The 23,798-nt window shown below is 53.1% G+C and overlaps 1 protein-coding gene and 1 pseudogene across 5 annotated transcripts in view; one reads left to right on the top strand and one right to left on the bottom strand.

Annotated features, from left to right (window-relative positions):
* The window catches only part of ADAMTS17 (ADAM metallopeptidase with thrombospondin type 1 motif 17), a 273,147-nt gene that overhangs the window by 153,587 nt on the left and 95,762 nt on the right, over positions 1-23,798 (bottom strand). For all 5 annotated transcript variants that reach the window (XM_039844085.1, XM_039844086.1, XM_039844084.1 and 2 more), the window contains exon 8: positions 23,551-23,656. In XM_039844085.1, coding sequence (XP_039700019.1) covers positions 23,551-23,656 — 106 coding nt within the window. The remainder of the gene's footprint in view (positions 1-23,550; positions 23,657-23,798) is intronic.
* On the top strand, positions 2,910-3,028 carry LOC120587367 (uncharacterized; annotated as a pseudogene).

The raw sequence follows: 23,798 nt of genomic DNA on the forward strand, positions 1-23,798 counted from the left end.
TCCGTCCATCCATCCATCCGTCCATCCATCCATCCGTCCATCCATCCATCCACCTTTGTTTCATGTTAACTTTTGAAGCAACTAACTGGTTTTTCCAGTGCATTTAGCAAAGAATATATATAAAGCCATTTTAAACTTGATTTAGGGTTTGATCTGATATCTTTAAATAAAATTGGTGATTGCATTTTCAAATGGGTAGATCTGACAATTTTGACGGATTTCCGTGAATTAAATGTATAGAGGTTACAGAAATAAAATGTCTCATGAATAAAGTGGCTTCGTTCCACCTCTAACGACAAGGTGTGAGCACAGCACAGGGACCAGTCCAACTGCCCTGTCACCAACTTGGAGAATCCAATCCTGTCAGAATCGACGCATGAATCAAGTGTTCTTCTAGCCCTGTGCTTTTCCAAGTCGCCTCCCTTCGCCCTGGGCTGGGGTCTTCCCAGCAGCCACCAGATGGGTTTTCCAAACAATGCCTTTGGTATGTGGAAAACTGCAATCTGAGGAGATCTAAGTCCTGGCAGAATGGCCTCACCAAGTCTGGAGGGACGTTTCATTTGCCACCGCCTCCAAGTTTTCTCCCACGGTCAAGGTGGTTGCTAAGTGAAAGAAGCTCCTTCGCCCACAAGGCCAGACTGTGCTGGCCAGAGAACCTGGTCTCTGGGGAGACAAAACTATGTTTAAAACAGTGTTCAGAAAAGCTGACGTGCCGTCGGCCACTGACTGCTGCCTATTTGGCGTGTGACACCAGTTGGCACTTCACTCTGCCGGCCCTAGAAAAGGTCTTCTCTGAGGAATGTCCCTGTCAGCAAGACCAGCCCAGAGTGGGATTCCTGGGTTTCTGGAGCTTTTCTCTGATAGAGACCATGCTTCATCTGGTTTAAAATGTTCAAATGCTGACTAAGCGCCTCATAAATTTACAGTTCGACGAAGCAGCGTTGGGCTGGGAGTCTTTATATTTGAGGTTCACGAAAACTACCATTTCGGCTATTTTTAGTTTAAATTAAGGATTACCTGACTGAAAAATTTATGTTATTGTAGGTTTACGTCCTAGGGTATCCATTACTTCTCGCAACGTGATATTTAACAAAAATGAGTGGCATTAAGCGTGCACGGTAATTTTAAGCGACTGTGGGAATTAAGGCTACAGACTGGCCTATGTCGCATGCGGCCCAGATTCATCACACACAACAACTCCATGGCCTTGAGCTGATTTCATCTTAAAACAAGCACCGCGTTGCTTCTGTATCGGCCGTTTTGGAAGCTTCTGTTTTCCCTGGCTCTCGACCTTCCCGTCCATCTCTCAGAAGCTTTGGGATTTTGATGTCAGGTGTAAGAATCAGGAACTCTGTCTCCTCCAAGTAGTTGCGGTGGGTTTGTGACGTGGGCTTGGGGCGGGATGAAGAGCCCAGGGCACTGGCTTCCTTGAGTGTAGCATCCCCACTGCAGGGGTCACGGCTGGCCCTGTGGGCACAGTGCCCGACGCTGCTGGAGCAGGACAGCCCACGTGGGAAGGTTCATATTAGTTATCGCGAGTTAACATCAAAATAATTTACACGCCGGCTTCGCGCCAGAAGGGATGACTGTCGCTACCTCTTCGCCAAGAACCAGACTGCGTTGCTCAGAAACTTTACCTACAAGGGTTCAAAGTCAAAGGGGTAACAGGCTGCACTCGCTGGCACAGGTTGAAGGGTAGGGCTGAGTGCCATGATCATCAACGACCCCGTCTATAAGGAAGAAAACACAAAGACAGCAGAAACATCAAAATTCTCTCACCCCAGAGAAGCTCTTGCTTTTGGATTTGCACATAAGGAATTTCGATGTCAGATGTACCAGTCAGGTCTGAGGTCTCACCTCCCCCTCAGTCGTGCCTGAAATGATCTGTGTGTGCGTGTGTGTGTGTGTATGAATATATAAACACACATATGTACAGATATACATACACACACACAGAGAAAATTCACATCCGATGGGTTTTTAACTCTTAACAAAAATTCTAATTTTGTTGAGAGAGATAAAGTGAGGGGAAAAATAGAAAACGAAAATGAACAGAACGGAATGAACAGAAAATGAACAGAGTCTGTCCTGACTCTGGTCCGTGAGCACGTCTATCTGAGGAGGAGTGTGCACCCCCCAAGAGGGAGTGTGACGCCTTCTCTCGGGGGTCCTGGGGCCTCCGCGAGCACAGCGTCATGCCGAGTGTGACCCTGGCGTTTCATGACACACACTTTTCCTACGACACGGGCACAAGGTGTGGCGTCTCGATCTACGTGAAGTCTAAATTTTATTCGATGCTCAAACGCAAAAACGCTTCCGGTTCTAACACTGGTAGGAAGGCTGGGTGGGAGGGACTTGGAGAGACAGTGCCGGGGTCTCACGTGGCGGCTTCCTGAGTGATCTTCGAAGGTGACTTTGGCTTTTAGAGCTACCTTTGCCTTTTAGAACCTGTGCAAGACGCGACACCGCCTTCGGGCTTGAGCGTTTTCACTGACATCGCCGCTGTGTCTTCACAGGTCCCGGATGAAACGTGCAAAGTAGCCGCTGTCATTTCCTTTGTCCTTGATGGGCAGCTACGGGTGCTGTGGTACTGGAGTGATTTGCTTAGAGCATCTCCCAGGTTTATCTCCCTCCTCCTGGCCAAGCTGAGTCTCTGAAATCATCTCTCCCAGCCATGTCGACCACAGCAGGCACCACCCGCCTCTCTGCGGAGGCCTCTCCCCTTCCAGCACCTTCCCCCAACGCCCGCCACTCTGCTTGGACAGGTGCGCACGCAGTGGCCAGCTTCAAGTCCCAGTCAGCCTCCAAAATGCTGATGGTTTTGATGAAACTATGTAAACAGTCAAAGAGGGTGTCATGAAGTCCCCCTTCCCACATAGGTCTGAGAGCTGTATTTAAAAGAGTCTCGGGTCCACAGCCATGCCACCCTGAACACGCCCGATCCCGTCTGATCTCGGAAGCTCAGCAGGGTCGGGCCTGGTTAGTACTTGGATGGGAGACTACCTAGGAAGACCAGGTGTCGTAGGCATAAAAAATTAAAAATAAATAAATAAATAAATAAATAAATAAATAAATAAATAAGGGCTTGTAAGCTGACAGGGTCCTTGCAATCTTTGAAGTCAACCAAGGGTTGCCTAAATAAAAATAAAATAAAAATAAAATAAAAATAAAAAAATGAAATGAAATGAAAGCGTCTCGGCCTGGAGTTGGACAGACCTGGGTGAGAATTCCTTCGTTTCCTCGCTGCTGACTAAACGGGGATAATAACACAGTTGGCCGTTAAACAACACAGAGGTTAGGGGTGCTGAACGCCACACAGTCGAAAATCCATATGTCACTTTCGACTCTCCCAGAATTTAACTACTAATAGACCCGTGCTGACCAGAAGCCTGATGACACAATCTATTAACACATATTTTGTACGTTACATATACTGTATTTTTACGATAAAGTCAGCTGGAGAAAAGAAAATGTTATAAAGAAAATCACAGGCTTTGTCCATGAGTTTTTCAAACAGTCGCAAATCTCCAAAACGATTTCCAATATATTTACTGAAGAAAGTCTACGTGTTTAACTGGACACGAGCTGTTTGACCCCGTGTTGGTCAGGGGTCAACTGTGCTTAATGGCACTTATTCCTCACCCAGCAGGCACCGTCAAATGCCCTCTATGACCAGACACTGTCCTAGGTGCTGGCACAGCTCCTGCTTTCAGAGTTTACGATCCCAGGTACGGAGGTGACAGATATCTAGAAAAACAGACAAGAAGTTGCCTGGCGAGGAGTGAGATATGGATGAAGTGACGATGACCTCACGAGGGCCTGAGTGCAGGGGGCCGCAGCCTGCAAGCTGCACACCCGGGCGCCCTCTGGGGAGCTGCAAATTAATGAGGGAAATGGGGAGACGTCGCACGCGAGGGAAGGGGGGCTCACGGAGCGCTGACAAGCTCTCGCCTTTGAAATCCGGTTTCCGTCCACGATGAGCTAACTGAACAGGACGTGCCTGTTCTGGCAGCCGTGGTGGCCCAGGGGCTGCAAATGTGAGAACCCCAGGGGAGAGGCTGCGTGGAGGCCGGAGGAGCCATCTGCTCTTGGCCGGCGATCGCCTCGTCCAGGCCGGAAGACATCGTCAGGACACCAGTGAAGGAAACCGCTACGACCACTGGTCTACACCACGTGCCGCCCTTCGTGGAACAGAATCGAGTCGGTGGCTCACGGCACGGCCTCCTGGGTCTTCTCTCCCAGCAGCGGGTCCAGGTTTCAGGGCAGCCGGCCCTGCTCTCGCGTGGCTCCCTGCGTGTCATCAGCCTGGGCTTGGTAAAGGCTGCGGGACGAGGGTCTGAGGGCCAAAGCTGCGGCCACCTTAGAGAGAAGCCATATCGTCTTGTCCTAGTGGCTCCTGCTGGCTCGCCAGCCCTGTGCCCCTGGGGACAAAGATGGTCCTTGGTGAGATGGTCTCGCCTTCCCCTGCCCGACAGGCACGCAGGCAGGGCTGGGCCCAAAGCAGGATGGACAAGGGTGCAGGATGAAAGCAGCACCTAACACCTAGGTCCCTATGACAGCCCGGAGCACACAGGAGCGCGGCTGCCTGCCCCGCGGAGTCCCTCCTCCTCTTGCTCCTCTGTGATGGGGAGGTCCCCAACGTGAATCCATAAACAAATACGTGACCCGTCCTTAGAAGGCTCCATGGCTTCTTCCTGGGACACCCTCACTGCTCAGAGCATTTGATGAGCCAGTGCATGCAAACGCCGTCACGCGGAAGGACCTGGAGTCCAACGATGTATTAAACATTTCACCAAAAAAAAAAAAAAAAAAAAATCCATAAAGCTTGATTTCTGACCTAGGAGAACATGCTGTGGAGGGAGAAGGGGCATCCGAAGCTGATTTCGGGTAGAAAGAGGCTCCGAAGTTCAGCATGATGGCTACACGGATGGAATCAGGACACGGCCTCTCAGGGCGAGTGACCCTTTCCGAGGGGACAGTCCTGAGTCAGATGAGAAGGCCGTAGGGCGTTAAGGAAAAATTCTGCCTCTAGAAGGAATGAGCCTCCCTTTCTCTCCTTAGGCTTTTTTTCTTCTTGTTGTTCTGGAATTATCTCAGGTATTTTGAGATCTTTACTCTTCCATATGATTTTGGCTCGTCTTTTTAGTTTGAGATGGCGCCAAATAAATTGATTACTGTGCAGAGGACGCACGGTAGTTTCCTGGGTCCCTGCCATCGGCCTCAGAGGCGATCTTTGTCACCAATTCTTCCAGGAGCTATGGTTTTATTGGGCTTCGGAAACTAGCCCCCAGCACTTCCTGCCCACTTCAAAGGTCCTGCAGAGGGGGCATTGCAGAGAGAACCTGCCGCTTCTCAAAGTTCAAAGACCCCTCAGGGACATCAAAGGGCACAGGATGCTCCAGGCAGCAGAAAAACTAAAGATAAGCATCTTCTTGCTCCTAATGACAGAAACCTCCTTTCTTTCCTTAAAAACCGCACATCTGGGAGGGCTTTATGGACTCATTATGTAGACTCCGCCCCTTCCGCCTTGCGGGGGGGGTGAGGGGGTGGGGGGCTAGGTGGGCTGGGGTGTGGGGCAAGCCTGTCTACTTCTCCCTCCCATCCCTCAGTGCTAGGATGTGCATACCACCACCAGGCCCCAGAGGGGTGTCTCCCCAAGTGACCCCAGCCCTGGCCCCCTGGCAGTAGCCGGCAATTGCACAACTACCCTCAAAGCCTTTGCCTCTACGGACGGACGCCTCTTCCCACTGTCCCCGATGGCTGAAATCCACCCCTTCCTGCAAGGCCCAGATGGTGGGTCACTTCCTCCCTTGAGGCAGTCTGGACCCTCCCTGGCTGAGGAGGACCCCTCCTGTGTGACCTCTAGAGCACCAGGGCAGGAACTGTCACTCCTCTTCGTACTCAGCATCCCAGAAATCCAGGGCTAACCACAAAGAAGGCGCTGATGGCTGTTCGCAAATTAAACAAATTAAAGCCAGTTTGATTGTATCTAAGAGTTTCTCTTAGAATGTTTACCCCCACAGATCCCGGTCTCTTTGCTTATTGTTTAGGTGGCAGTCCTGAGACCCCTTTCTCCCGAGGACAGGGTACATCAGAAGCGAGTAGCCACAGCCACACCTTCCCCAGGAGCAAGGTGACTGTCATCAGTTTGGCCCTGCCTCACGGCAACCTGACACCAGGGAGACAGGATAGAATTTCAAAGGCCAATTCTAGACTCTTAGGACCGAGAGGGACGAAGTTCTCAAACACGGCCACACAGTGGAACTCCCTGGAGAGTTCTAGAAAATTCTGATGCCTAGCTCTCTTGCCACCAGGGATTCTGGTTTCACTGGTGTGAGAGGAACATCTGGATTCTTAGAAACTCCAGGGAAATCTGAAGTCTTAAAGTCTCAGAACCACCGCTGCGGTTAGGGACGAGTGGTTCTCAGAGACTTCAAATCTGGGAGAACTCTGGTGGCCCCGAAAACTCAGACTGCTGGGTGCCACCCGGAGGTCCCGATTCAGTAGGTCTGACGGGTGGGGACCGGGTGGGGACTGGGGGAGGGATGAGAATTTGCATTTCTATTAATTCTCCAGGGATGCGAAGCTGCTGGTCCAGGGAGCACACCCGAGGGGCACGCTGGCGGTTTCGCTGGTGCTAAGGAGAGGTCCTGAGATGTCCCTCACTAGACGGATGTGACTGCAGCAGCCGAGGTGGGACAAAGGGACGGGAGAGTTAGCTCGAGGCCGCGGCCAAAGCCAGCAGAAGACTACCCACGTTCTTGAATGCGTGCTGAAGTTTCGATGAACTTCCGAGAGGCTAATCCATGATTATCTAGAGAGAATGGCTGATCACCGGATGTCACCACTCCCTGTTTACGGGGAACTATCCGGGTTGTGCCCACAACCCGTCCCAAAGTAGCAAACACGTCTTCCTCACGGACTGCACACCTGTGCCAGAACTGTCCCCACTTCACCTTTTCCTGCTTTATCTGTAGCCGATGTAAATTCTCTCGAAACAACTTACATCTTTCTTCTCCAAACTCAGCGTATATATAGGACCTCATCTCAGGCTGGCAGACGTGCCGTCTCCTCCCTCCGGCCCTGCCGCCGGTGGATCAGACGGCACACCCGAGGACTTAGTCCCTGCCTGGCTAGCATGGGCCCAAAAAACCCTTTCTTTCAGGACAACTTCCGGTCTTGAAGGTTTTTAACACCTTGGCTGCAGGTGACTGACCTGGGAAACAAGGCCCACCTCCCGACCAAGGAAAACGGGATTTCTGGGGGAGGGGCCAGGCACCTGTATTTTACAGGGACTCTCAGGTGAGTCTAGTGTATCTCCAGGGCTAAGAGTGTCACCCCTAGAAACAAGCCATCCGTCATCAGACAGAGCCCGAAGCCACCGCTCCTTCCTGTTCGGAACTCAGCCTGGCCTTCGCGTGGCTCCCACGCACAGGCGCCCTGTCTTCGTGACGTGACAGAGGTCGAATGCTGGCGGTCGCTCTTGCACCCCTTTCCTCTTCTCTCCTTCTGCCCACAAATTTCCAGGCGGAGTCCAAGATGATGACGAACGACAGCAGTTCTCATCAAGCCTCGTGGTCAAGTGACAAGAGATTCAGGACGATCGCTTCCTGGTTAGTCAAAAAGGCAAGATTCTTGACTGTTCTTTATCTCTGCCCAGATTCCCAATTTTCGGTTGAGTCCAGGGAAGGCACTGCTGTTGATTGATAGATTCTGGACATACGTGAAGTTCAAGGCCCAAATGTTTCATCTATAAATTCTACTGTGATGGCAAATAAGGAACAGACGCATTTCAGGAACAGCGATCGCCTTACTGCTAAGTTATTAAATGTTATTTTGCGTGGTTTTCCATGAAACATTTTCTCTCTATATATATAATCATCGTTTCTCTAACACCTAGGATTTGTTTCTGAAATTTCCACACAGTTGAGATGTTGGTGGCTTCATTTCTGCTATTTCGTTTTCCCTTTATTATTTTTTTCTTGAGGCTTTTCTTAAGCAATACTTTTCATCTTTAAAAAAAACCTTCACTTCCCCTAGCATAAATTACAGGCTTCTTGCAGAAATCACTACTGCTTAACTGGCATTCAATTTACGGGATACAAATATATTCTTTTGGCCTTCGTAATAACAGTGTATACGACTTGTCCTCAAACCCTCTCTGAGATCTGGCTCAGGACAAGGAGAATGGAATGCGGCTTCAAGAGATGCCAAAAGTATCGCCTAAGCGATAATTCATATTTTTACTAGCGGCGACTCTGTAGTTGATAACAGGTTATTAAAACAGGAAGGGAGGCCCTCCCCACAGAATCCCAGCCGAGATGCAAACAGAACAGGTGTTCCAGACAAAGAGCCTCTCGCTGTCAATAGAGGGTGGTTCCAGCAGGTTCCATATGATAGAGCAGAAGAGAAACCCCTTGTTTCAGCGTCGCCGATACCAAAGCCTGGGCAGCGGCTGCCCACCCGCCGTCGCCACTCAGCCCCATGCGACCTGGCTTGGTGGGACTTTGTTGCATTTCTGGAGAGAGAGATGAGGCAGAAATAGTAAGGGTACCGAGGGCCTTGCTCTCCCCATTCTTTTTAAAAAAGTGATTGGCCTTTATCTAAATATCTGCTTTCGACTTTTGTTTATTGAAGAGATTAGTGTCAAATCTGGCAACCCCAACAGGCCAGAGACTAATGGGTCTGAAATGAGAGCTGTCAAAGGCACAGCTGGCTGTCCTCATCTTTGGCCGCTCCCGTGACCAAAGGCTTTTTCTGCAGGTAGGGTATCAGGGTGGCTGAATGGGAGGCAGCAGAGGGCTCACGCACTGCGAAGACCACACGACCCCCTCCCCGTTTTGAGATCATCGAGAGAACCCTGATTCTTCAGGAAGAAGAATCACCACTCTGATCCTTAATGCATTAAAGGAGGCCGAGGCTCAGAGGAGCAGCTGACCTGCAGACCTCAGGGCTCCCCTCATCAGAGGCCCGGTCGCCTCTCCATGTCGGCTCCCCTTTGCCACTTGTCTCTCAGTCTATTGAAACCACCAGGTCGCTCTCAGCCTTCCCCAGGTCACATCGGTGCTGATTCGAGCTCTACGTGCCCAGTGCCCCAGAGGATGGCTGGGCGGTGGCCCTGCCGGCTGCTTCGCAAAATTTCATACGCTTTCTTTCCCTTCGTCCTCACCCTCCAGCGCCCACACGGTTCCATTCTTGTCAAGGTCAAGGTCACAGGCTTGGAGATATTTTTTTTCGTGGCCCAGCCCTTTGTTTTTGTTGTTGTTGTTTTTAGGGTGCAGGAAGGAAGACGGCCGTGGGCTCAGGGGAGAGAACATGGAGAAGGTGGTAGAAATAGTGACAGACGGACCTGCTGTCATAAGTGTTCCCTGGAGCGAGGCTCTACTGTCCTCCAAACGAGATGATAGGACCGACCCGAGACACTGGCCTGCCCTGCGATTTGCCTTCCGGGCCCTGCCGCCTGGGCCATGAGGGCAAAGTGACCCACGCCAGTGTGGACTTCTCTGCTCCGAGTCACCCTCGGTGTCCAGCAGGATGACACCTGCACCAGCGCTTCCTGAGAGCCGTGTCCGAGGATCCACGTTCTTGCTCCCCTGCTCCATTTGCCCTGATTCCGGAAGGCGCCATAACCCGTCGGCACAGACGTGTCCAAACCACAGGGGACCATTCAAGTAGGAGGAAGAGAAATGGACAGCCTCGAGCACGACGGTGAGTGGGCGAAGGCTTCCAGAACCAGCTCATCTGATCCCCTTTCTGAAAAAGCGGAGACCTCTTCAGAAGCGCCAAATGCGCCTACATCAACACTCCCACGGGGAAGAGTCAAGGTCATGGCACCCAACCACGACACCTGCAACTCAGGCTCCGTTTCAAAACGAGGTGAGTGCCGCTGTGTTAGGATGCGGGGACTCAGAATTGTCGCTGCTTCCAGAGTCATCAGAGAATAACGGGTCCACGAGACACCTGAGAGGGTGCACGGGCTCCAAACACAGCACGCACAGAGGAGGGGCTACTCCTGCTGCTGTAACCATGACGATGGGAGGTGACGACTGCTCACATTAATGAGCGCAGGCCCTCCACTGTGGCTGCGTGTTTGAATTACCTAAGCGAGGTTAGAAAAATACGGATGCCTGAATCCCATCTACAGAAATTCCTTGGTATAAAGGATGGCCTGGACATCTGCATTTTAAAAGACCCTCGAGGCTTTTTCTCTTTTTTAAACTCTTAATTTGAAAATCATTACAGAGACACAAGAAGCTGGAAAGAAAACTGGAAGGGGGTTCTCTACATCCTTTCCCCGGCCACCCGCTATTGTAATGTCTTGCATAGTAACTACAATGCAGTGTCCAAACCAGAAAATTAACACTCATGCAATTCAGAGGGCTTATTCAGACCTCGCCAGCTATATTTGTAGTGTGTGTGTGTGTGTGTGTGTGTGTGTGTGTGTGTGTGTGTGTGTGGTTCTATTCAATTGTAAGACATGAGCTTCCTGCAACGGCCACCACATTTAAGAAATCATAGCATCATCACGAGGCTACCCCCTTATGGCCACGCCTACCCTCTCCCCCACCCCTCAAACTCTAACGACCACTGACCTGTTTGTTCTCCATCTCGATCATTATGTTATTTCACGGACGTTACTATAAATGGAATCGTGCAGTACCCATCCTCCGGGGACTGGCTGTGTTCACTCAGTATAACTTCCCTGAAGTTCCTCCAAGTGGCTGTGCGTAGGCAAAAGCCATTCATTTTTTTCTTGCTGAGTAGTATTCCATGATGCGGATGTACCCCTCTTTGTTTAATCATTCACTCACTGAAAGGCATTTGGGTAGTTTCAAGTTTTTGGCTGTTTACAGCAGTTTAAAGCTGTTATAAACATTGATGAACAAGCTTCGGGGTAAAAATTCCTTTTTCTCTCTCTGGGATGAATACCCAAGAGTGCGATCACTGGGCGTATGGTTTTAGTTTTCGATGGAACTCTGGAACTGCTGTCCTGAGCAGCTCTTTCCAGCCCACCGGCGGGGTACCAGTGACCCAGTGTCTCCACATCCCGGCCAGCCTTTGCCGTTACTGGCCTGTGTCCTGGAAAGAACGTGTGTTCTGCTGTGCTGGGATGTGGGCTGTTCTAGAAATGTCGATCCTGCGGCTTGACGCGTTGTTCGGTTCTTCTGCATTCGTTTGTAATTAATTGCTGAAACATTTTTACGCTTTAAAATCATCAGGCTGTTCTAACATCTGTCACGGGTGTCGGCCGATTGGCTTTCCTCATTCGAGCTGTGGTTTTCTTGGTCCTGACGGGGTGGGTGAGTTTCGACTGTATCCTGGACATTTTGGCTGTGATGTCAGGTGAGTCTTGATCCTATTTCGATCTTCTGTTTCAGCAGGCAGGCACCCTGCGTAGGGTCATCGTGTACGTCCCGGCCTACTTTGGGGGGCTTTCGTTCTAACGATGCTCCAGAGCTCTGCAGTGCGGGTCTCGTCATCCTTGATGTCCTGGTGCTGCCTAGGCTTCTGATGGGTCCCTGCTGGTGACATCCACAGGAGCAGAAGGCACTGGGTAGGTCACCAGGCCACCTCCCGGGGGGAAACGTGTGGGAGGGAGGAGCTGCTGGGTCTGGTGTCCTTATGCCACTGGCGGGGAGAGCAGGGAGGACGGGGGGCTTCACTGCTGTGGCTGCTGCTGGCGGGTTTGGCTGCCCGCCCACGGCCTGGCTGCGGGGCCGGTGAGGGTTGACCTGGGGTTCACTGCTCTTGCTGCAGGTAGATCGGCCAGCCTGAGGCATCCTGCTTACGGAGCGGGAATGGGGGCACCGCATGAGGTCTCTGTCCGGCTTTGTCCTTACCGGTCCGCCAGCTGGAGGGAGCGGGCTATTGTCAGGTTTTGTGTCCACGGCTGTTGACGGTTCCAGGCTGCAGGTGTCCAGGTGCCCAGGTTGGGGACGTGGGAGTTAAAAAGAAAACAGAGACGCTCGCCACGCGGTCACGCCTCGGGGCCTACAGCTCCCCAGCTAGCCTGCCCCTCCGTTCCAGCGGTCATGGCCCTTTTATGGCTGTCTCTTGAGTCATTTCCAGGGTATTTGGTTGTATTTAGGGGAGAGGGGCCGGGGAGGGACCAGGCAACGTGAGGCTACACGTCGTATTCCAGTCCTGGAACTCAGCATCGGCTCCTTCCATCGTCCCGAGAACGCTCTGAGGGAGGAGGAGCCCGTATGCCCGCGGCACAGATGCAGAAACGGGGGCGCACGGAGGTTAAGGGACTTGCGTAACCTGAGGCAGAGCTGCCTTCATGGTTTGCTCCCCAAGGGCCTGAGTTCGAGTCGCAGGCTTGGGCCACGCATTTGGGCAGAACCTCCAAGGCCCGCGCCCAACCAAGGGGACGATGCTGCCCTGCCTCTCTCTATGCTGTGCCCGACAGTCACCGCTACACAGATGGCATGTCCCCAAGAGAAACGTCGCATGTAAAATCACGCTGGGAGCCCTAAGCCCTCTGTGAGAGGCTGTGGACCCACCGTGCGTGCCGGGGCCTGACACCCACTGTGGGTTTCAAATTCCGGTCCTACCGCCTATAAGCTCCGCGGCTGTGGCAAGCCGCTTAATGCCTGTGCCTCAGTTTCCCTACCTGCAGAAAGGGAAGAATGACGGTACTTACGTCACAAGATGGGTGAGAGAACTGAACGAATAGATGAAAATGAAGAGGTGAAAACGAGCTCACACGATAAAGCCGTGCGGTCTGCCGCCATTCGGAGGCGTGTACGCGTCCGTGTGCTCTGACCTGTGCTCTTGGCTCTCTGAACCCACCGCGTGTACCGCCCAGACCCTGGTCTCTTTTGTCCCCCATGTCGTCCAGGGGTCACAGACTCTACAACGGGAGGGTCTGAGGTGAGATCGGAGATTAGTTCAAACTCCCTCATACTCTAATGTCCATGCCACCCCTCGGTCTGGAGGGGCCTGCTCCGTGCACGCACCCCAGCATGAAGGAATGGACGTCGTCCCTCCTGTTTCTAGAGAGTTCTAACTTTAAGCACTGTCTTCCTTCCATCAAGTTGAAACCTCTTTCCCTGTATCTCGAGCACAGAGGTTCGGCTCTGCCATCGGGCCGTGCAGAGGCCCCCTGCACCCCGGCAGTCTCTAAGATGTCACCAAGTGCTCATGTCCCCTGAACAGCTCTTCAGCTTAAAGACCCGGTCCTTCCAGCTGGTCCTTCCCCTCCATGTGGACACAGTCCTGGCTCCTGAAGTCCTTCTGAAGACAGACTTCTCGATGCTGAATCTCCGAAGGGCATTGCAGAGTTACCACTGCCTCCTTCGATTCTGGGGACGAGGCTCGTGTCAACGAGGCCTAAGAATGCCCTGGTTTGGGGAGCAGGCCGCTATCCTCAGCCCTTGTGTACAGGAAGTCAGTTTCGCCCCTTGTCCCAACCTTAATCTATTGGCAGTGGCTGCAGAGGTAGGAAGCATTATGAGCTGGGGCTCAGTAGAAAAGCATTCTGGGATCAATTAGTAATGTCTGTCAATGCATATGAGGAAGGAGAGACGGACGTGTTTGCTGGCAGTGACTCGATCCTTTTAAACATGCTTCCACCATCCCGTACGTGACATCTGGCCGCTCTGGGACTGAACTCAGATTAAATACCATCTGGTAAGATGCAAGGCGTATGGCCAGTGCATGGACTCCCGTGATGACACAGGGCTTGAAGCCTGACTCTGCCACTTTCCAGTGGAGCACCCCTGAACCTCGTCTGCCCCTCTACAAAATGTAAGCGCTAACGGTGTTCTAGGATCGGGGTGGAGATGCAATCATGCATCGCTCTACTGGGCCACTTTCGCAGTTGGTCAAGAACTCTCAGTTTTCTGACTTGTCGCACACCCTCCTCCCTCCATCTTTGTGCCGTCTCGGTGTGTGATGAGCATGCGACCCCTCTCCACGTGTGACCATGACTGACATGTTAAATCAGGGGGCCCCAGCGCAGGTGGGAAGCCTCCCTCCCAGGGGGATCTCTCTCTCTTGATGATCATGCTTTGAGTGAGGTTGCTTAACAGTTCAAGTTCACTTAAGCGCAACGGTATCCAGCCCACAGTTCCCAGACTTCTCATCGGGAGTGTTTTGTAGACACCGCGGTGACATTTACATTCCCTGCCTCTTCACCATCTGCTGGGTATGACTTGTCATCGGTAGATTCTTGGCTAACTTCTAGGATTGACTCTTAGCCTCGAGCACCCCCCAGGTTATGTGTGATGAGTCATTCTGGACACTTTCCTACAGACGGTGTTAATGTCACATATCTACGAGCTGTGATATTTGTCTCATTTCCCTTCTGCAAGATGGCATTTGCCTATTTCCAGTCTCGAGCGCCCCCCGCTTGTCCTTCGTTGCCCCTCTACGGTGATGGGAGTGGGCCAGCATTCTCATTGCAAACGAGTTCTCTCGAGGTCTCGCGATCTTTGGGACTGACACAGCCTGAACCGCATGCAGCTGCTGGTTCATCTCCTGTCATGTCACCTCCTCTGCTGTCCGGATCTCTGATTCCCCTGGCCCGAGGTGAAGTGTTCAACCTCGGCGCGTATGAAGGCCGTGCTGGGCGCTCAGTCTGGGCGACGAGCAGCCCAGGTATAAAAGTGGTTCACTTCCCGCAGGCGGCGTGAAGGGTTTGGCTCTTCAAAACACACTATGCCCTTGACCTCCCGAGGGTATCTTCACAACCCTCTGCCAGTCCCGGTTTGAAAACAGGATCGCTTCGGGGGAGCTCTTCAACTTCCTTTCCACTTTGGCCACTCGCCCTCGTGTTTTCTGTCCTGAGTCATCTTTCACGAGGAAACCGATCCTGTGGTCACTTTGTAAGAGCTGACACACGCACGACGAGCACCGGAGGTGGAGAAGGCTAAGGCCAGGCAGCCCCCAGGCTCGAGCCCCAGGGACGGACCAGCCTCTTGGGATATACGAGTCAATTCGAGGGGCACTAGGAAGAAGTGACCGGGCCCCTGGGCGTGAGGGCTCACTGCACACCCTCTGTTCTAGCAGTCTCCACGTAGCGCCTGGTGGCTGCACTGGCTCCCGCATCTGGTGTGACATGATGTCAAATACGGAAGGAGAAGATGATTCCTATCACATTGGATCCAGAAGTCAATGAGGAGGCTGACCTGCCGACTCTACAGCGCCACCAACAGGGCAGCCGTGGGCCGGACTCTGCACACACAGGTCACTGGCAGAGTGGACGGGAAGAACGTGTCCTTAGGAAAAGTGCAGTCGCTCACACAGCGCCTCCGTGCCGAAGACAGAACGTGACTGACGGCCGAGGCCAGACGGGAATGCCAGCTGTCAAAGCTTTAGTTCAAGGACCCTCAGGACATCCAAGGCCACTGCCTTGGGGACATTCAGAGACTCTTTCATATATCTGTTGAGGGTCCAGTCCTGCTGCTTCCTTCCATGTTCTATGGGGAAAACCCCCACTTCACAGGCAAACAGAATTCTGGTTGACCAGCGAGTTCCCACACCGGCGTGTCAGCACCAAGAGTCTGACATTCTAGAGTCTGGCCGTAAATCTATCAGGCTGTACGATGCGTCAAGTTAAACGTTTAGACGAGAGTAGGGTAGGATGGGTTTAGCTGTGTCAACCACGTCTACACGAAAACCTCATCTCCAAGCCGTTGAGGACGCTGAATGAAACGTAGCATCAAACTCTGGAAGCCAGCGAAAGACCCCGCGCAGCCTGCTGGCATCGCACGAGCGCTCGACGAAGCATGGGTGACAATAAGGGACCACAGAGGAGAGTCCGAAATCAGGGCAAGAAAGCTATTCTCAAGACTCCCCCACGGAAAAAACAAAAACGGAACAAAAGGTTTTCCCTTCGTCCTCACCGAGTTATACACAGATGCATAAAGGCAAAACTCTTGACGCAACTTTGCTTTAGGGCGCTTCACGGATGTTGTGTGTTCCACAGATGGAAGACAAGGCCCTCTACGAGCAGAAAGATGATCACTCACTTCTGAGTTTCCGCTCTGCCACTTACAGCCACAGGAAGGGAGGCTGACGAGCCGTCTGCAAAATGCTCTGAGAACCGTGAGAAAAGCCATTGAGGTGAAGCCGCCAGCGGCTCTGGCAACCCAGCGAGAAAACTGGCCCTCGTCTAACTCCTGGAAGGGTCTGTAACGTCAGGAAGCTCCACGGGGATTTCAGAATCTGGTTCTTTAGCCAAACTCGACTTTCCCCACCCGTTTCCACCTCCAACACCATCTCAGCCGACATTGTCTCGGGTAGGGCGAGCCACCTGATGTCAGATGCAAAGAATTCCCGGGGTAGAGGCGAGCGGCAGCCCAGCTTCTGGAACCTTCCTTATTACAGTAAGGAAGCTCCAGAGGAAGCAGACGCCCCAGATCCAGCTGGATTTCCCATCACGGAGATAACGTCCAGCCAATGGCTGCTGGGCCTGGCCGCTCGGAAAGCAGGTGGGACCGCATCAGCCCACCTACTGAAGAGGTTTTAACCGTTTTCCCTTTGTTTGCGTCCCGCTGGCCTGGGCAGACTTGGGAAGGCTGTGCTCAAGGTCGTCTTAAGGACAGCGGCTCCGGGCCTGCCAGGAGACTGGGAGAAGCGATCTCGCTGCACATTTCACTCTGCATCCAGGGTTAGACTCCAAAGGAAATCACGGTCATTTCCCTGAGATTCCTGTCGCTTCTGGGCAGTGAGAAGAAGTTCCCGCTCAGGGCAGAAAGGCCATTTAAATAGGGCTACCAGCTATATGGTTCCTGCTGCTCTGGATGGGGCAGCTTCCGTTCAAAACCATCTGTGGGAGGGGGCGGGGGGAGGGCAGGAGGAAATTCTGCTTCTGTTTATGCAGGATGGGGAGCAGGAGGGGAAAGGACAGGCAGAGCCGCTGTGAAGGTCATGCTCGAGGTCTCCGGAGTCCGGCTGAGAGGTGCAGGGTGCAGGCCGGCCTTGCAAACCCCCGCTGGCGCAAGTGATTCCAGCTCAGCCGGCATGGGAGGAGGGCTGTGACAGTGGCAGCTGGCAGGGGCAGAGGGGACCGGGCTTGTAAATTAGGGTGAAAGACTCCGCAGTTCTCAGCAGCACGTTTTAAAAATAACAACACCGGGAAACAAGGCCTGACTATTCTGCACGGCCCCGGAAGCCGGGTGACACAGCCGTGCCCAGAGGATGCTCGCACACCCACTTCGACCCGGGGGCCGGACACACAGGCATTGCTCCGAGCGCCTCCGTGGGAAACCCGAGCACAGTCCACACCGCTAGCACCCGGATTACCCGCTCGTGTGGAAGGGAGCCTGGGGGAGGCCGTGCGGGCTGGGTGGGAACGGGGGGAAAGCCCCAGGGAGCCTGGGAGGAGCCTGTCTGAACACCCAACGTGGGACCCGTTCTAGAACCAGAGGCACCGGGGCCCGCCCGCAGACATTGTGGGGGAAGGCGGCCCCTCTTTCTGTTCTGCAAGAAAAGCCAACTGTCTGTGACACCACTGCCCTCATTCCAACTAGAACGAAGGACCCTCCCCTCCCAAGGTTTCTAAACTGTTACGACATCTCCAGAAATCCTATCTAGGCTGTATCTTCTTCATAAGGCTGTGCCTGCCGGGCCGGGCACCCAGGCCAAGGACTCGGCCAGGAGCTCCGGGCTGCCCGGGCCGTCGGCTGGCGGGCCGGCTGCCTGCTCGCATCTGGCCTGCGTTCACTCCCTGGCTCCCCGAGCTCATTCTTAACACAGGCCACAAACGCTCGCCCTCTTCGCACATCTGGACCGTGGCTTTCCTGACTTCCTGTTCTGCGGATGAGACAAGCCTTTCCCGTTGGAATTGTGTCAACTCCAGTTACAAGGACATTTTCCCCCAGAACGGCTCTCTCCGCCCCTCTCCCTCCGTTCTCCAGCCCTCCCCCAGACTCACGCCCACCCTGGGCCCATGAGCCTGACTCCCAGAGGCCGGATTTGGTCCACGTTCCGTGCTGCACACCAGGCGAGCACGTCCCCAGGCACCCGCATCAATGGGACATCCTCCCGCCGTCCCCTGTCCCGAAAGCCTGCCCGCAGTGCCACGTCCTCGTGGAAACACCCGAGTGCCAGGATCTAGTTTTCGACGAGTGTCCTCATTGGGGGATGCCGAGCTTCACATGTGACCTGCCTGGGGCCGTGGAAGCCCCAGTGAGTTAGCTGGCGGCACCCAGCTGTCCCCTGTCCTCAGGGGCCTGAGCAAGGGGACACAGTCCCTGTTACGCTCATGCTTCCGCGCTCCTCCCCGTTATGCCAGCCATGGGGCTGTGAAATTTTGTGCAGCCCGAGAGCCCAGCTGTGCACAGCGTCGCCACGGCGTCCATTTACGTGTCTCCCACGTCCGCGGTGCGCATGTGACCGCTGGATCCCCGGACACAGCTCTGTCGGGACGTCCGTGCGTGCGAAGCTCGGCCCAGCATCGCCGTTCGTCTCCGAGCACGCGCATCACCAGTGTCTCGGCCCTCACGGGCCTCACCTGTCCTCACCTGTCCACTCCCACCTCCCGACTTCTGCCCGTCACATTCTCCCCACCGCGGGTCACCTGACTCTTTGTGCTGAGACCTCACTGAGGGTTCCCGGGAGGTGTCGGACGAGAGATGGCAGGACGAAGTGTCCTGCGGTGGCACCTTTCAGGGTGGCTGGGTTTCTGTCCCCTAGCCTCACCAGCTGTGAGTATGACTGGCTGGTGAAGCGGCAAAGGGCATGGAATTTGGGGTGATGTGGAGAGAGGTGAGCGAGAACCGGGGGAGCACCGCATCCATGGCCCCGAAGGACACAATGGGCTGGGAGGGGAGGGCGCAAATGGCAGCAGGAAGGCCGCGGAGGCTGGGACCCATGGTGCCTCTGTGACGTCACGGTCCAGCTCGGCAAGTCCTCCCAGGGAACCCCTCTAAGCTCTCAGCCCCGGGGCGGGGGTGCAGTCTGATGGATCCAGGGGGGAGGCGTGGCACGTTTAGACCCCTCAGTACCCGTCTCACGCAGCTCTGCCCAGCTGTCACCTATGCCATGTTCCCAAGCTTCCCTGAAGAGAGCGAGTTTTTAGAGGCCACCAGCCGAGCCAGCCGACCGGAGGAGAGGCAAATTCCAGAACGGATAGACCCGAGAGAGGGCATATGGACGTCGTGAAACCCCCACGGAGAGCAGGTGGGAGGGGGGACGTGCACCCGAGTACAGGTGGCGATGAGCCTGGACACGGGGCCTGGCTTCCGGGCCGCCCGGAGGGCCGTTCGGAGATTTATGGGGTCCCAGAGGCCGCGTGGTTTGGGCTGACTCTCCGCCGGTGCTGATCTGGCTCGGGCGCGCCTGACAGCGCTTCCTAAATCCACAGGAGCAGAGACATTTCCTGCCCGTGAAAGCCCTTTGTCCCTACAAGTAAACACACAGCCTCTGCTTTTCCTTCGGAGTGGGTGGCCTTGTGTGACTAAGTGGATCCCCCCCGCCCATCACCCCACCTGGAAGCCCCTGCTGATGTTTCAGAGCCTGCCCCCCAAGACGTGTGTGCAGGGAGAGGCACACTGGCCAAGCTGGAGTGTCCCTCGGCTCCTCCTCCTCACTTCTCCAATCATGCCATGTTTAATTCTTGGCTCCTTATCTGATCCCCTCTTCCCCCAAACAAAAGGATTCCCACCAGCTGTCAGCGAACCATCTACCTTCTCGCTTTGACACGAAAACTTCCAAAACACAGCAAACAATATATTCCAAAATTCCAACAAATGTACTACACCCGGTCATTTTAATATTTCGCTAAAGTTACTAGCACCCCCCGCCGTGATGGGTGAGGGTGTCGCTCATTTTGGTTTTTGCTTTTACGCAGGGGTGGTCGGCATGGCCTGGGGCTCCCAGCCCTCGTCGGGGGGAGGGGGGGTCCTTTCCACGCGTGGTCAGTTCAGCCTCGAAATCATAAGCTCATCTGAGAGAAACAAATGCTCGCTTCCAGCTGTCCCTCCTCTTGAAAGCCAAATATTGATAAACACCTTGGACACTCAAGTCTACCCCAAGGCACCCTGACCTGCTTTGCTGAGGGGATAAATCTGGGCAGTGTTGGCCCGGTTGGGTTGTTTCTCTAGAGGACCCCCCTCCCGTCCCCCATCCCCCAGCCATAACCAAGAGCAGCGGGAAACTACAGCCCTCTGGAGTACAGAGGGCCATTGCTGTCATTTCTCATGGTCACTGGGGACAGAGAAAGGCACAGAAGGGCACCGACGAGAATATCTCGTTTTCAGTTAGGCTTCTAAAGCCAACCAGACGAGACAGAGTGACGGCCGCCTCCCCAACTCACACCTGACCACATTCCTATCAACGAGGGGAATGACAGGTAACATGTAGTTACCTGTCGGGCAGGCGTTCATGGGCAAGGAGGCGACCAAGGTCGTGGCTGCTCATTAGCGAACCCCGAAGATGTTGTCGACATGGCTGCTGCTCGGAGCCGACTCCTCCTCCAGGCAGAAACACAGGGCAGCCCCTCCCCCCGGTTCTCACCCACGACCCCCCCGTCAGTCCCTGCCTAGAGCCGGGGCTGCAGCCCTGTCAGCCCCACGTCCTCACCAGGGTGGCCAGGCAGAGGCCCGTCACCCTCCTCCCCGGTACTTGAGTTTGCTACGAAAACCCCTCTCGATGACTTAAGGGCTTCCTTCTGCCAGCCTGAAGCAGCAGAGCCATGCCATGTAGTGTCCTTTCTGCCTTGGCTGGCAACACATTGATGGTACCTTGATGTTTTTCAGTATATAACAAGCTCTCTTTTTTATTATCTATCTCTTGTCATTCGGATCTTCGTTTTAATGGCCCTGTCGCATAGGTATGTTATCATATAAGTGATCCCAGATCATTTTAGGTAGAGAATAGAAATTGTTTTTAAAAATACTAGTTTCCTAATCTATAAAGAACTATCTAAATAACACCTACCTCGCAGGGCTGATTCAATAGCATAAGTGCGCAGCATCTAACACAGTAGGTGCTCAATAAACGAGATCTTAAACGGCATTAGTGCATTATTAATTCACACCCTAAGCAGCATTACTGACATTACCATGACAAGAACTTTTCATTTAATTGATCATTTGGAACCGATGTGATTATAAACTGGATTGGAGCCCGTTTATAGAGTACCGAATCAATTATTTTTGAACTGTAATATTTAAAATAAAACCACACGAACAAAGAGACACCAGAAAGAGGAAGAAAAATATAGTTCCAGGACTCAGATGAGTTAACTGCTGAAAATGAACCTGCAGCTCAGCTTCGTGTTTTCTGACAACCGAGGCGGAAGGAACATCATGCCACCTTCTGCGGCTCTCGGTGTCCAACACGTGGGCGTAAAGGTGGCTGCTCGCACTGACTCCGTGGGAGGGACCTCGGGTGAATAACGGGAGGGCACGGCTACACATGCCCACGTGCCATGGCACACGCCCCATCCTTCAGAAGAGAGGGGTCACTCTATCAGGATTAAGTGTTGAGGGTGAACCCCGTGGGGACTCTCTAGGGGTACGTAGAGGGTCACTCTTTATTTTCTCGGGGAGCATGGGTCAGCAGTCCACCCAGCATACCAGCCCGTCTGTCTTTGTGCGCGTGTATTTAAGGGACGTGGTGTTAAAATGCTCCACTCCCTCCCAGAATACGGAACAGCTTCCAAATGTTCGTGCCTGTGAAGCGGCCTGGCCGGTGGGCCTATACCTTCTCAAGCCTCACCTGTTGCTCTGAGCCCAGATGACCAGTGGGGGTCTGAGGATGGAGAGAACGTGGCTTTAGCTTTGGGAGATCTGCTTCCCAATGCTTGAGAATAATCAGAGATAACAGACTTTCCTGGGAAAACTGTAACCACCCAACTAGGGGCAGGGCCAAACGCTAGCAAGATTTATTGGTTTGGGTTAGCAATAAGGTGTTTGTTTTTGTAGGTAATTAGAGTTCAAGAGCAAGCTATAAAGAGTCCTCCAAGAAATTCTAACCAGACTGTAGCTACAGGCTATCGTGGTCTGACTGAATCTAACCATTCATCTTTGCAGACCTCCTGGGCTAAGACGCCGGTGTCTGACCCAGCACGATGGCACCAGCCTTCAGGGAGAAAATGGCCCTCTGTGTCATGGGTATGCAAACGGCACTCTGGCACATGCCCCGGCACTGCCTGCTGCCAGGGGACTCTGCAACTCGCACATCTATCTGAAGGGCCACATCCAGATGCATGCTGGGAAATTCTGTGACAGCTCTGAGTTCTCACGGCCATCACGTCCTTGGTTCCCAGGAGCTGTGATGCACGGAGTGAGACGCTTGCCATAGCCGTACCGATTTATGCTTTTCTTACAGCAGCCGTTCTTGGGAACGGGGTTTTGTTTAGTTTTCGGTTCTAACAAATCAGAGAGATGAGTATGACTTTGATTATGATTGATGCTTAAAATCATTTTCTAATAGGCAAAACAGTATGGGCAAGGTGCTGTCACCAATATTGTAAAAATATTGTCGATGTGAAATAACTATATATTTAAAGACAATGGCTGATCCTGCTTCTCTTGGCCAATAATTTGTATTTCCTCCTTAATCCCAGGAAATAAGCGTAAGATCATTTCCGCTCACTGTAATCACATCATTGACAGAGAAGTCAATTACCAAAGTGCCTACAGGAGTGGAGAAAATTAAAACGGGACCAGATAAATACAATAAGCAAACAACAAATAAGTAAAGCCACAGATATGGCTAATACTGGAGGAAAAATATACATACTCTTTTTTAACCAAGAACTAAACTTCCATTTAATTTTGTTCTGTTCAAGCCAGTATAAATTTTCCCATTGTTTTGCACGCTCTGGCCTCCTAAATTTCTTTATTTTTTAAGTTCTTAAGCAGTCATATCCCTATTTTTCCTTCAGGGAAAAAACACGAAATGGACACCGAGTCCGGGAGAAAGATCAAACCTTCGGACTGCAGTTTCAGAGTCAGCCCTGGCTTTCTGCCACCTGAGACCTCCTGCAAGTGACCTCAACCTTGGGTCAGCCGGCTCAGCCCCTCTGACCTACTGCGTTTCCATCTGGAAAACTAGGAGGCTGCCTCGGAGTCTCTCTACTACACATCTGGGCTCTGAGTTCTGTGCTTATTTCCTGCTGCAGGGAGGTTGCCACGTGCAAAAGCGATAGCGACAATCGTTTCCAACAAAGACCCTGACATTCTACCTTCGGACATTCGCACGTGGTCTGCAACTGGCTGAGAAGGAACTAGGAGTCCAACGGTACGAAGATGAACCCCATTATCCGAGCAATATATTTACAGTGAATCAAAGATCATGCTGATCCAGGAAAGGAAATGGAACCGCGAAAGACACTGAGAAAAACCGCGTCCCATTACAGCGCGTGCTTCCAGAATAGACACGAACGCCCGACTGACATTTAACTCTCGGGGTCTGTCTGCCGAGCAGTCTCTCAGGTTCCCGAAGCGCTGAGGCCCAGGCTTGCTGGCCTAGGTCCCCGCCACGGAAGGAGCAGAGGCCCAGAGCAGAGCTATTTTAGAACCTAGGGGATTCAAGTGCAAAAACGTGTATCCAGAGAGAGCTGAAACGGGCAGAACACGGTCTGATACGTACTTGTGGCCCAGCTCGTGGGCGATGGTGAAGGCCAAGTTGAGACCGTTGTCTTCGGCAAGTACGCATTTCCTCTTTGCGCTGCACACGCCGCCCAAGTAAGCAATTCCTGCAGCGGAGACACAAAACACATCCTCATCAGAGGGTGGGAGGCCCCGACCTCGCCCGGAAGGCCTTGACCTTGCTTGGAAGGCCCGACCTTGCTTGGAAGGCCCCGACCACACATGGAAGGCCTTGACCTTGCCCGAAAG

This window comes from Pteropus medius, unplaced genomic scaffold, assembly GCF_902729225.1.
Source record: "Pteropus medius unplaced genomic scaffold, Ma_sr-lr_union100, whole genome shotgun sequence".
Classification (NCBI taxonomy): Eukaryota; Metazoa; Chordata; class Mammalia; order Chiroptera; family Pteropodidae; genus Pteropus; species Pteropus medius.